General features: G+C 38.6%; 1 protein-coding gene across 9 annotated transcripts in view; it reads right to left on the bottom strand.

Annotated features, from left to right (window-relative positions):
- Positions 1–859: 859 nt before the first annotated feature.
- PTPRM (protein tyrosine phosphatase receptor type M) overlaps positions 860–13,878 on the bottom strand; it is a 429,982-nt gene continuing 416,963 nt past the window's right edge. For all 9 annotated transcript variants that reach the window (XM_015855337.2, XM_015855345.2, XM_015855344.2 and 6 more), the window contains 5 exons: positions 13,306–13,437; positions 10,122–10,247; positions 7,990–8,153; positions 5,794–5,929; positions 860–1,641 (listed from right to left, as the gene is read on the bottom strand). In XM_015855337.2, coding sequence (XP_015710823.1) covers positions 1,588–1,641; positions 5,794–5,929; positions 7,990–8,153; positions 10,122–10,247; positions 13,306–13,437 — 612 coding nt within the window. In that variant the 3' untranslated portion in view covers positions 860–1,587. The remainder of the gene's footprint in view (positions 1,642–5,793; positions 5,930–7,989; positions 8,154–10,121; positions 10,248–13,305; positions 13,438–13,878) is intronic.

The following is a 13,878-nucleotide window of genomic DNA, read 5'->3' on the forward strand; positions in this document are numbered from 1 at the left end:
TGTCAGTTACATTTTAAAGCAATTTTCTTGTAAAATAGATGCTTTCCAGCTGCAGAGGAAGCCAATCCTCTCGTCTTCAGATCTGAATTTTGCAGTGGTTTGGAACTGGCACTTGACAAGCTGTGCATCATTCTATTCAGGCTGGATACCTCTTAGATTTAAAGGCTCTCAAAACATTTTGACTTAGATTACACTTATAATTGATACTGTCCCCATCCCAGATGGCTTGCATGTTAAAATAATCTTTTTAAGAGCTGAAATACCGAACAGTATGCAACCTCCTTGCTCTGGGCTTCCATATCACTCTGGAAGGCTTCAGTACTGAGCAGCTGCTCTGCCTGCAATGTCTCCTTGGTACTGCTGGGTGAGAGAGAAAGATCTGGAATCCTTTGACAGCGCAGCAAGCAATTGCTGGTTCAGTCCTCTTTGCTGATATGTTTCTTGCACAGCATCCATGCAAGTGAGGCATGAACACGCCTCTGTGACAAGACTGAGTACTGAACACCCTTCACCGAGCAGCAGAACTTTCAGGTTTTCCATTTGTGTATGTGTATATTAATTCATCCAACTCACCTCTTCTTTTTATATGGTGGCATGACACATTTTTCTTGCTATTGGCTGGATCAACACTAGATCACACAGAAAGCATGCTTTGGTGTAGCTCAGTATTTAGAGGAATTAAAGTCAGAAGAGGTTTACTGGAAGGCACTCAGATGCCAAGAGGTATTAAATAACAAGATTTTATCATGTATGTAATTATTTATTGAGCTGAGAATCCATACAAGGTAAACAAATGTTTACATTATCATACAGTAAGCATTTCCAGGGCTTAATAAAAAATGATTGTCACTCACTGTGCTTCACAAAAAAATTCATTTTAATGAATAAATAATTTGATGAAATCAAAAAATATTTACAAATATAAACAATGAAAAAAGCTTTGGATATATTAATCTGAGCATCCTGTATTTTGCATCTGTCTAACTGCATTTCTATCAAGATTCTCTCTCTGAAATGGTACAAAGTGGATAGAAATTACAACTCAAAAAAGTTAACATGATTTGGTACACGTCTTTCCATTAGTTCAGATAAGCTACATATGATTCATTTATTATGCACGTGTTAGAATGCAAATATAACTAAAATCATATATTATCAAAATGCCAGATAGCATTCTCCACAGAACAGAAATGTACACTAGGCCATGACAATAACTGAGAATCACAGGTGACAAAATATAACAGAAGAGTACAAATTCCTTCATAAGAATATAATTGTGCTCTCTTATTTACCAGAGGACTATGCTGCTTCACCACATCGATGGCTACATATGATTACAGTGTTCAACGACCGCCATGTGGTTTGGTGTACGCTCATATGGGTGTCAAGCAGCAGCATTAATAGTGGAAAATGGGCAGTGCAAGCAGTTTTATGAACATCTCTTTGGGCTCTTAAAAAGAGCCAGTTATACAAAGCAGTAGAAGCGTAACACTGAGAAGTCTTCATCTCATTGACACAGATATCATGAAACGACTTGCTTTGTTCGTGGTGGTGGAGGGAGGAACAGTGTCTGCTCTGTTTATGCCATCAGCCGGAATTCAAGTATTCCAAAGCCACTTCATAGCAGAATTTGTATTGATCCTGAAAAATCAAGACAACCACAACGTCAATTATTGAAGGAACTTAATTAAGGGATCAATATTCTCTTTCTGTTAAAATTATTTACAATCAGCTATGGTCTATGGGAACCAGTTCGCAAATCAAATTTATATTCAGATAAGAAAATCTTTACATTAACCAGACAATAGACACTACACACTCAGTAATTTACAGTACTGCTCCTATTAGTTGTGTAGTTAGCTGCTCTAATACACTCGTATGAGAAAAAATTGACTACACATAAGTAAAATGACATGCAGCCCTTTAGTCATCTGTCAGAATGCTCACATAGCACTTTGCCAGAATTGGAGTTATTGAAGTTCATCCATGGAAATGTTGATCTTAATGCAGACCCAACATCTGATGATTTCCAGCCAATAACTCCTATTTTCAAGCAATCATAAAGTCACTTGAATTGGAAGGGACCCATAAAGCCATCTAGACCAACCCCCCTGCAATGAAAAGGGACACCTACAGCAGATCAGGTTGCTCAGAGCCCCGTCCAGCCTTATCTTCTTTGTCTCCAGGGATGGGTCATCCACCACCTCCCTGGGCAACCTGTCAGAGGGGGTGAATGTTCTGTCCCTGGAGACAGGTCACCACCTGAGCATTTTTTGATGATCTGAGCATCTTATGCTCAGATGCATACATGTCAACGTGAAGTCTGCCCATTGTTCCTCCACTAGATGTGGCTCAAGCCCACACTGAAGACTGTGCTCCCCCAGTACAGTAGGGCAGGAGACCAGGCCAGATCCGGATTCCTTTTCAAACAGTTAATGGCAATATGTATTTTAGGGTCTTAATGGCTCTTCTGTTACCCAGTCTAAGTTTTCAGGTACCAGTGCTGTGCTTTAAACAGAGAACTGCTATTTCCATTTGCAATGGCTAGGAAGCTGGTCCAGATCCAGGGAAATCCCAGTCTGCATCCTGAGATGAACAGTCATGACTTTATCCTCTTCACATCTTAAGTGGCACAATGAGGTCAGTGCTTTTGACTGGCCTTCACCCACAGGACAACTTTAAGGGATGTGATACTCTGGACTTAATAATTTTGCGCCCACACATAGCCCTCTTCCATTTTGGCTATTTCTACTCGGAATATGCTGCAGTCATTTAAATGAAATAAAAATGCTGAAAGATATAGGTGTGGGTTCTCTGAATCCAAGTATGTTCTTACAATTCACAAATCCCCATTTCATTGACTATTTCTGCCACAAAATGCCTCTCTCTATTACACACTTTAATCAACAGTTACAAATTTAGCTGCGCTTGCAGGGAGATTACAGTTACATCCCAGATATACCCTCCTCTCAATTGAAGAAAACATTATAAAGGATTAAATCTGATGGCCTGTACTTGTGATTTTGGGACACTTCTTAGTTGAAAACAGAGGCCAACTTAAAATTTAAGAGGCCAAACGATCAAAAAGCCAGAAAAAAACAGTGACAGTTTGAAGTCCTTTTGTTCAGAGCCATCACTTTAAAAGAAAACAAACCCAAAGTACTTATGTTGCCTAAGTCATGAATGAAATGCATGTCAGGCTTTAAGACCCTGCAGGGTTCCATAAACTGCTCATGTCTTCTTCAGGATGAGAAAAAGATTAAAAAAAGAAAATATTATGTAATTTTTTTTTCTTTATATTATGTGAATTCTTTTCTACTTTTATGGAATATGTCATTAAATAAATGACAATTATTCCATAGCTACAATACAGAGATCAAAACAAGAGATCAGCCACTTATCCACTGCCATTTTCCATGCTCACTTTATGCTGATTTGGTGTCCCCGCAGAACTGTCATTTTTACTAACCTTGTGTTAAAGAGTCAGTGTTTTATTATTTCCCACTGTGCTCACTCATGTGTGTCCTCAGTACATCTTTATTATTCACTTGATGATGAATAGGAAAAGTTTATTTATGTTAGCTGGCTTCAGAGAGGAATATTGGTGTTTCTTCCTAGGATAACCACTGGTAGGTCCAATAACATTTATAACAGTTTATACATGAAGTAACAGATGTGTTTCGATGCCTTTGTATGTTGGCTGAACAATTTCAGAGATTTTTCCACACTGAATAGATGTGGCATTCAGATTTTTGCACTTGCGGGAAAACCAATAGTTTCAATTAAATGAAGTGATGAATCTCTACATATGGACTGCAAAGACCATCCTCCGTCTGGTCAGAAAGTACATAACTTGTTCATATAAAGTAGTCTTGATGCTTTTTTTGTCAAATACTGTTATAAATCTGAACATTTCATCTGTTATAACAGCATTTTACAGAAGTAGATGAATATTACTGTTCTCATGTTTCAGGTGGGAAACTGAGGCAGAGACGCATAATAAAGGTCAAAAAGAATGAAATCAGTAAGATCAGTAACAGTAAAAGAACTGAAGTGTCCACACTCCCCTTTTACAATGAAAAAAACTAATGTGAAAATTCCTTTGAACCTTGCTAATTCAAGTTGTGCTAATTCTGCTTTGTCAGTGGGTTATGAGATAATGGAAACAATCCTGATCGTCCCCTACCTTAGTTTCTATATGCTTATTTTACAATAAGGAAAACAATACTGCTCTCCTTCCTAATTTCCTTTGAAATCTCCTAGTGAAAAAAACCTTACAAAGGCTTCTCAATACCAACCAGACATTCTCAGACCACCTCCAATTTATTAAGAGTTATTTTTATATTCTAAAATAATACATCCAGCTTTTGATTAAAAACATTCTGTGCTGAAAAATGGAGACAGCTCCCTGACAAATCTATACCTGGGAACTGTCAAAAATGAGAATTTATAGAGAGCATTTTCTTCAACTGTACATCTTCACACTGGTAATTTTCTTTTTATTTCTATAAAATAGATGAATAAGAGATCAGTGAGTTCTGTGCACTTAAGCTCTGGGAGAACCAAAAACAGCAGGCCTGCCAAGTCTCTATCCAAAACTATACTATCTGAAAGAAGAAGTAGACATTTATCTTAATATCTGGGAAATAAAAATGTATGGTTCTCAGCATGATGATTCTCCTCCTGAGAATACAAACCAGAGGAAGAGGAGCCAAATAAGCTGCTCCCTCCCACCTCTGTGAAAGCTTGATAGTTTCTTACTGTTACAAGATTCACAGTTTCATATTCCTGGCTTGTGGTCCCATAGCACTAGTTGTGAACTCCCTCCTCACTTTGCACAGCTGGCAACATCTGGCTTTTTGCCATGAGCTTGGCTAGAGAAGGGCCTAAGGGAAGGGCTGGGACTTTTCATCAAATCACAGAATGGTTTGGGCTGGAAGGGACCTCACAGCCCACCCTGTCCCAACCCCTACCATGGGCAGGGCTGCCCCTCAGCAGCTCAGCTGCCCAGGGCCCCATCCAACCTGGTCTTGAGAGCCTCCAGGGATGGGGCACCACAGCTTCTCTGGGCAGCCCATTCCTTTTCAGGTAGCCTAGACAAAAGGCAGTGGGACCTGGGGAGAAGGTGTCTTTATGGCCCTGGCATAAGAGTAGGATATCACGTTTCAGCCATCTCTGATACAGAACTACACACTGGAGTGTAAGAACTTGCTGCTTTAAGCTGTTCTGCAGCTCTTGTGGAGTAGCAGCTGGCACTTCAGCAATTCCCCATTACAAAAAAAAAAAGCCCATAAAACACTCTCTAAGAAAATAATTGCACATGGCCCCTTGTTTCTGAACTTCTTTAATCTTTCTACGAGATAGAGCAACCATAATTAAATGCAATATTCTGGATGTCAAACTGAAATTCATGGCTTTGATAAATACTCGGCGATTAAGCTATTTATAATATATATAATTTGAAAATCTGGCATTTCATTTTACATAACTATTATTTCTACCCATGCAAGGGCTGCTCTCCACTTGGCGCAGCCTGCTAGAAAGGAAAATTAATAAGGATGTTCGGCTGAAAGTTTAAAACTCTTAAAAAATTCAAATGAACAGAGACAAAGTCTCATTGGGAAGAAAGCAGTGTAAAAATACTCTTACAAGTGAAGTGACTTCATTATCCCCTTTGAAAATGACTTGCTTGCTTTGTGAACAACTCCCACTGCAAATCTTGGAAATCTGACTGAATCTTCTGAGAAAAAAAGGAACATTTTCTATTTAGTGCAGCAGTTAAAAAGCTCGTACCAGAAGGTCCACCATGTTAGGCTTATTATTTCTCAGTGTCTTCACAGCATGGAATACATCAACAGCCCTCTGATGTTGAAGCATTTCACAAACAATACTGATTGCACAAAACGTCCCACTGCGGCCACCTCCATTCCTATAAGTTAAAAAAAAAAAAGGTTCAGTTACAAATTGACAACATTACAAGTTCTTACAGTGCCAGGAATGGCTACAGAAGGTATGAGTTCCACCAGGGAGAAACCAAAGAACACAAATGTGCCTGAAGGCTGCTGAACTCTAAGCAAAGTGCTGTTTTTAATTGGAATTAATGGGCTGAATGATCTCAAGCCTATCATCAAGAATGCAGGAGGCTGAAAGCCTGAAGGGAACTGAGTGGCTGAGTTTTGTGCCACTCTCTTCAGTGAAATTTTGAGGCAGCATGAAGAGAATGCTAAAATAAGGACAAGGTACTTTCAGATTTAACAACACCCTTCTGCACTATAAATGCACAAGGATGTATTGAGTATCAGGCTAAAAATGTTACAGAGAAAGAGGATCTTTTAAGGTTTTTTTTAATTCCTGATCCTGGCGCCTTCTTCCTGTACCCAAAGGTGTTTCAGAAGAACAAGAGAAACGGCGTCCAATTTGATCACAAGCCATTTGGCTGTGCTTTTAGCATGGCCCAAGGACTGGCTGCACTGTAACAGCTGCTTCTGGAAGTGACTGCATTCCTCCTCCACCCACAGCAACAGAGGACAAGAACTCAAAGTGATTTGCCAATGAAGATACCAGGCACAAAATCTCGTTTGCGTGATCAAATACAGCATTTAATAATACTTTACGCCTAGTTATTTTTAATCTTTAGGAGAATTTCTTTCTGATGGAAACTCTACTACTTCCATAGCTATCCTAATCAGAATCTTTAGGCTGCACTTCACCAAAAATAATAAACCTTACTAATTACCAGAGTGCAGCCTAGCAAGGTAGATGGTCTTTCAAACCAGCTTTGCAAATGGTTGATTTTCAAAGGAAGCTACAATGTCTCACATCTGTCACATCCCCACAGTATGAAAAGAATGCTCTCTGCTGCCAAAACACTGCCTGATATTGTGGGACTCTTTGAGAATTTTAATTAAAATAAAGTCATTTAAAAGGATTATATTAGAGCTTTTTCTTTCTTTACTGCCTGGAAGTGACGCATGTGTGATGTTGTACAACTATTTAATATCATCAGCCACCTCAGAGATAACAGTAATTTGCACTTCAAAAGGGTCTTTTCAGCTAAAGATCTCAAAACATTAATTAATCACACTGCACAATGCTCCTTTGATGAAAGTATTATTATCCCCATTCTACAGATGGGGAAACTGAAGAGCAGTGACTTGTTCAAGGTCAGTGATAGTAGGAATTATTAATGCACTTTCCTCCATAGTTGTAATATTGATTAACTGCGAACCAAAATTCAGGAAGTTATTGTCTACTCTTGGGTTCCAACTTCTGAAAGCATCTTAGCATTTGCTTTTCACATGAAGGTGTCCTTCTCCATCATGGTAGCATCTTTAAGTAGATCTTCAGAAGGAGAGGGATACAATTTCAGGCATGAAGATTTAATCTCAGAAGATCAACCAGTGCTGAGAACAAACAGTATGTACATCCATTAAGCCATACCAGAGCGCAGGATGGTGGATGAAAGCCTGTACCCATGGAGCACAAGGGTCACCAGAGGACAAAAACAGATATCATTAGGAGAGAAGGGCAGTCAAGGGGCTGTCATAACTGTTCTACCAGACCATTTTTACTTCCGTGACTTACATCTGGAAGAGGAGTCACTCCCTACGGTATTATTTATTTCTACCACTAATGAACTGTAGCTGGCACTGAGTAGAAATAAAAAGCACACTGTTCTGAAGGTACAGTTTTGATTTATTTGGAACAAGTATGCACCTTTTTCATTTGAAAAAAGTCACTTGAAATTTTTATATAATGTAGAGTTTTACCCATCATCTTTTCACAGGTGTCTGCCAAGGGACAGAGTGGGAAACTCATGAATCTGCATATAAAAAAAAAGTACACAATTTCTTGTGTCTTCAGAGCTTTTAAATGAGCAGCTGTATTACTTATTCAGATCCTGTACCTCTTCACCTTCTCATGAATCTTTAAAAACCAGGCACAAATACTATGATAACAGTACTTTTCTCACTGGTCCCTAATACTTACAAGCAATGGACAACTGTGCGTCCCTCTCCCCCGTTGTACTCCTCCTGCCACTTCTCCACCTGGCGGATGAGCTTCAAAAATGAGCGTTTGGAAACCGGTGTGTCCCTGTACATGGGCCATCCCAGGAACTGGAACTGTTGCACCATTCGATAGCCATCCTGGGGCTGCAGGCATTCAGGAAACGAGTAGGAGAAGAAGGAACAGCATTACTTATGGTCTATTCAAATGGTGCGTAACTTAGATATTTGCATCAGTGTGGAAAGTTCTTTGGGCAGATCACCACTGACAAACTACTAATGCAATTTCAATTGCCCATAAAGAGTTATGACTTTTAATTTCCAACTGAACTATCAGGACAAGAGGTTTTAACAGAGAGTATATAAGCAGAGTAAAAGAGAGCAACAGTACAGCAGCAGGATCAAACAATTAATTAATATCATGGCAGAGGAGTCGCGATATGATTATATAAGCATTTCAGCATTTTGAGAAACATTTGCACTCTTCTGTCTTTTTTACAAGAAAGGTCAAAACCTCTCAAGATAGTTTGAAGCAGGAAATGTTTTAAAAACCAAATGAAACCCTCAGATTTTTCCTGCTTATAAAAAAATGAACTAGATTTTACTTTACTGTGTGCTACTGAAGCAGTCAGAGCCCCTCTGGTGAGATGTTACTGAACAGTTGCTTTATGGTGATTTAAAATAAAAAAGGAGCACAGAACAAGTGTTAGTGGCAGAAAATTACAGTCCTTTGAAAAGGGCATAATAAACACACAGATGAAAACTGGTTTTGTAGTCTAGGATTTGCCATTTTCACTTCTGGCAAAATGAATGCATTTTAGTACCACTTTTAAAATGAGCAATGTGCAGAAATGTTGACGTTACCAGTTTTGCTCTAGAGTAAGAGGCAATAGAGAGAATGTAAGATTAACAAGATCAGGGAATAAACCAAGCATTAGATATGTTCTTCAATGTGTTTTGTCTGCTTTATGTCAAATTTGGACTTCACTACTTTCCTGTCCAGTTTCTTTCAATTGAGTGCCTCTTCTCCCTAAATGGCATCAGCCAGACCCAGCTTCTGCTACAGCTCCTCATTAACACTCTTGGAAACTGTGGTGTTATGTTGCCACATTTTGTGGGAATTCAAGACCTTTGTCATACAACAGAAGTACCTTGAAGCTTACAGTCTACTCCCCTGTTTGTACAGGAGCATCCCAGGGAGTATTCTGGGGGCCTTCCTTTCATGGTTCTGACAGCTACTGGACTCCATGGCAGCTCCTGACTTTTTAACAAAGTGTGTTTCTTACTCCTAGATGTAGTTCTTCAGGGAACAGTACCAGCCCACTGCAAGAGCTCTCTCCAGCTGGATGGGAAGATATGCCTGGTCTGTGGCTGAATCCTTTTTCTGCTCAGCATTAAATTGATGCCTAATTTTGTCTTCTGTCAACTTTATAGTAGCATAAAAGCTGGATACAAGAACATACATGTCCCTGTGAAGTGCTTACATCTATTATGAAGTGTGATTAGTGGAATAAGATCTGCACTAAAAGCCTGGGACTGGTATTGAAAAACAAGCCTAGTGTTGCATGATAAAGGATATAAACCTTTAAGATGGCTAACTTGAAACTTTTAAATTAAAACCGCGCTGATTTCACCTTTTTGTGTCTACCAGATAACCTCAATACTGCATTTATTTCATTTGTATTTAATGCACCTGAGATATGCATTAAAATATTTTTCAGTTACACACACAAGACTTTTTTCTTAATGATTACTGTACGATGCATCATTCACTCATGCTCTCAACTCTTTCAGGTTGGATATCAGGATATCATAAGGAGCGGTGAGGCAGTGGCACAGGCTGCCCAGGGAGGTGGTGGAGTCACTGTCCCTGGAGGTGTTCAAACCATGTGTATGTAGCACTGAGGGACGTGGTCAGAGGGAGTTATAGGGATGGATTCATGGTTGGACTGGATGACCTTAGAGGTCTTTTCCAATCTTAATGATTCTATGATTCCATAAATAGGCTGAAAAATGAGAATGGCTTTATGTGAGTTTAACTTTCTTTTTTGGTGTGACTCGGATAGAGTCATCTTAATCACTGAGGCAGAATTGTCGTGCAAGTAATGTCCTTACTCTGGCTGCATTATAAATTCGGAATATCCGGCTGATGATGTCTTCTTCTAAATCAGCTGATACAAACTCCACCTGAATAGGACCATGTCGGTGTACTCCGTTTTCTGGCCAGTACTGAGGACACAACTACAAACACAAAAAGCACAGTTAATTCATTCTCATTTAACACTGCCTCAATATATATTTTTTAGATAGATTGTGCTACTTTCAGTGCAGAAATTCTTACACAGTTTCTATACGAAATATACAGTGCACTGTCCTTCACTATTTTCAAACTCTCTGATTTTACCTGAGCAGAACAGATTTCAACAAACGCCTTTTTACTTTGCTGAACATGTTATGGCTTGCTGCTCTGCTCGCCATTTGGAGAAACATATTTCCAACGCTCAGCATCAATTCTACAGTATGGTATGACAGGACAGGGGGATGCTGTTGAATATTACCAGATCTTGGAGAAAGTACAAAACCTAAGACCAAAGGCCCAGTATCTTCAACTGACTGAAAAAAAAGTTGATAATAATTCAAGCTACAACAAAATGTGGGCTCTGTACTATAAGGAGTTTGCCAAGTCTCAAAACTCAAGACCTAACTTTCAGACCTGTCTCATCTGTGAGTAGTGATATTGGCATTATATAGGTTGTTATACAGGTACATTTTCAGCAACTGCTTAATTGCATCTTATGAATGCCACTTGGAAATAGTACTTATCCCTTAGTGCTCAGATAACATTACTTCCAGGTATCTAAAGATCACACAGCAGCATTAGCATTATCCTGCAGTTTTACTGTCTAATAAAACCATGATGGCTCTGTCCTGGAACCAATTATCCTCTCTCTTTTAAAGATTAAAACAACACTTTGCTTGGAGATATTTGAAGCTACACTTTGCTTATCAATTTCCTCCATAAAAACCCTGATGATTTATTTTCAGGGATACCTAGAGTAGTTCAAGCAGACAGCTTTTGCAAGCATTCACCAAAATTAAGCATGAACTCATGAAATTTTGTTTGCCCTCAGAACCATTGATCTCATATTTGGAACTTTATTTCATTTGGTAAAACAGCTGTAGTCCTCATTCTGCTGCATTGCTGTTGGTGATCCAGAGCAGAGTTGACAAATCACATCTCCTCCAGATGTTGTTTTGCATTTCTTATAACACTTATTCCTCAAAAAAGCCATTTGGAGATGACTACATTTTAGGAAAACATAATCATTTACTACATCAATTAAAAAGAGAACAGTCTGATTTGCCGGGGTTCACTTTAATGAGTTAAGAACAGAATTTTCAAGTAGGAAAATATATTTTAATTTATTTTAAAATCCCCACATGATTCAGTCTGCTGAGCAAACTGCTTTCCAAATATTGCCTGAATCTTACACATTTTTTTTATTATGAAATACACTAGTGTGCAGGATAGCAGAATACAATACTGACATGCATGCAACTAATGCAAATACCAGCGCTCAGATCACAGAACGTATGCACAATTTAGTATGTGTCTTTCAAATACATAGCCATACTGTTCAAACAGATCTTTGAGAAATGCTTAGATGATAATAAACAGAGCCGTTTGCCAGAGCTGTTTTCAGAAGCCAAGATTTTCAAGTTCTAAAGAAATCCAAAAGCATTTAGGTCTGAGCATTTTGCATGCATGTGATGCCAGCGACTCTCTTTAAGTCAGAGCCTCTTTGAAGGGTTGAATTTCATTTCCCAACAGAGTGCAACCATCCAGATGAATTGTAATATCTAAACTGAAATGTAAACACTTCATATATACATAAATAATAATGATAACGGTAATTATTAATAGATCTGAATGTAATGCGTGTTTTTAATAAACTCTGCCCTCTCTCCACTCTCGTTTGCTCTGGGGGCTTTCAGATTTATTCCTAATGAAAAGATTTTTACTCACATTAGAGGGAAAAGGTTTAACATGCTGCAGAGGCAGGTGTATTAACCGCATATCCCAATAGCTTTTAAAAGCCTGTGAGGCTAATAAATGCTTGAAATAGCTGTGCACTATTGTAAATTCAAAACACAGCCCACAAATTAAAAGAACTCCGTTCCCCAGTCCCTCACAGTCTGACTCCCCTGAGTCCCTCCTTATTCACTCAGAAAATAATCTTAGACTCATGAATAAAAGTTTTGTCTTTCATTTCTATTTTTCTCCCTGTAGACAGTGAAGTCTTTAAAACAGTGTACGGAATTCCTACACTTCCATTGAAAGACCAAACTGAAGATTAGTATGCTTTTAGAGCAAATTCTTCAGCTTAAAAGGAAATAAAGAAGACATTTTTCTGAGTATGAAAAATATTCAACAAAGCTAAAAGATTCCTGATCATATAAAGAACAAACATGGCAAGCAATCTGCTGTAAAAAAAAAATAACAATTGATGTTATCTTTTCCAATAATTAGCAAATATTAAGGATCCAGATTACCACCACTTTATTCCAGCAGAAGGATGTGTTTAAAACAAGGGAATGATCCCTGTACAAAAATGTGGAATTGCACAGTAGCAAACCAGGCTCTGGGATGCTCAGTGATCAATGCTAGTGATTAAATTGCCAAGCCAGTATGTATGGTTTTCCAGTTTTCTAAAGAACATGTACAGCATTGCGCTACTCTGTTGTAAGGTTCCTCTATATACTTCTTTGTCCTGTTTGCTCATCCAGAGGATGCTTAGTGTCCAGCATTGTTCAGTTCTTATCTCCTAACAATGTAATCTTGTGCCAAAGACAGCACAGATATCAGGCTGGGAACACCCATCCCTGCACACAGACCAAGGTCACCGACCTGTCGCATGCAAGCCAATGGGGAGCTGTTGGCTTTTGTTTGTGGCTTTTGGCCATGAGCATGCTTCAGATTTGAGTAAAAAACCAACAACCAAAAAGTTCTGGCTTTTAACAGCTCTTCTCAGAGTATGCTTTCCTATCAGAATAAATTATGGTTTATACTTATACTTATGTGTGTGGGCATTAACATTTTGGTGGAGAAGCTGCTGATGCTCTGATTTATTCCTCCTTCCCTATGCATATCCGCAAGCTACAAATCAATTTTTTAATGTGTTAGTATTTAATGTTGTTTTATACAACTAATTACATCCTAAAGCTGTTCTGAAACACACATGTGCTGCGATGCTGAGGCGCTGGCATTTCTCTGTCAAATAGAAGCGTTTGGACTTACTTGTGCTGGATCTACGTCATTCAGCATAACTATTGAAGTGCAGTGATAATCTAGGACCAGCCTCCAGAAATCTTTGACAGTATTTGGCAAGGGATGCTGCGTAACTATAAAGGCTGATGGTTGCTTGTAGCTCTGCAAAGAAATAACAAGAGATGGTTAAAGAAGAACGGTAAGAGAAAAAAAAAAAAGCTCATTTAGCACAATGCCAGTAATAGTCTCAAAACTTGAGGACTGAAAACATTATTTCTCTTTTCCATATCGTTTATTCATTATTTTCAGCTCTTTTCTGAGATCTTATATGCTTGAAAATTAATAAACTGAACATAACTTCTGCTGATGTTATATTTCTGAAACTTATTTTATGCCCCAGGCATAGGATAAAATCATCTGAGGTTTTTCCCTCTGATGCAACTCCTACAAAATTTTGCTCAACAGTTTTGTTTTGAGCTGCTAATGGACAGATTAATCTTGGCCATCTGCACTGAGCTGTTAATTTGAATTATTCCTATGAAAGGAAGCATCATCTACTTATTTTTCCAGAAACACTGTTCGAATTCTGGTCTATGCGACAGA

The sequence above is a fragment of the Coturnix japonica genome, chromosome 2, assembly GCF_001577835.2.
Source record: "Coturnix japonica isolate 7356 chromosome 2, Coturnix japonica 2.1, whole genome shotgun sequence".
Lineage (NCBI taxonomy): Eukaryota > Metazoa > Chordata > Aves > Galliformes > Phasianidae > Coturnix > Coturnix japonica.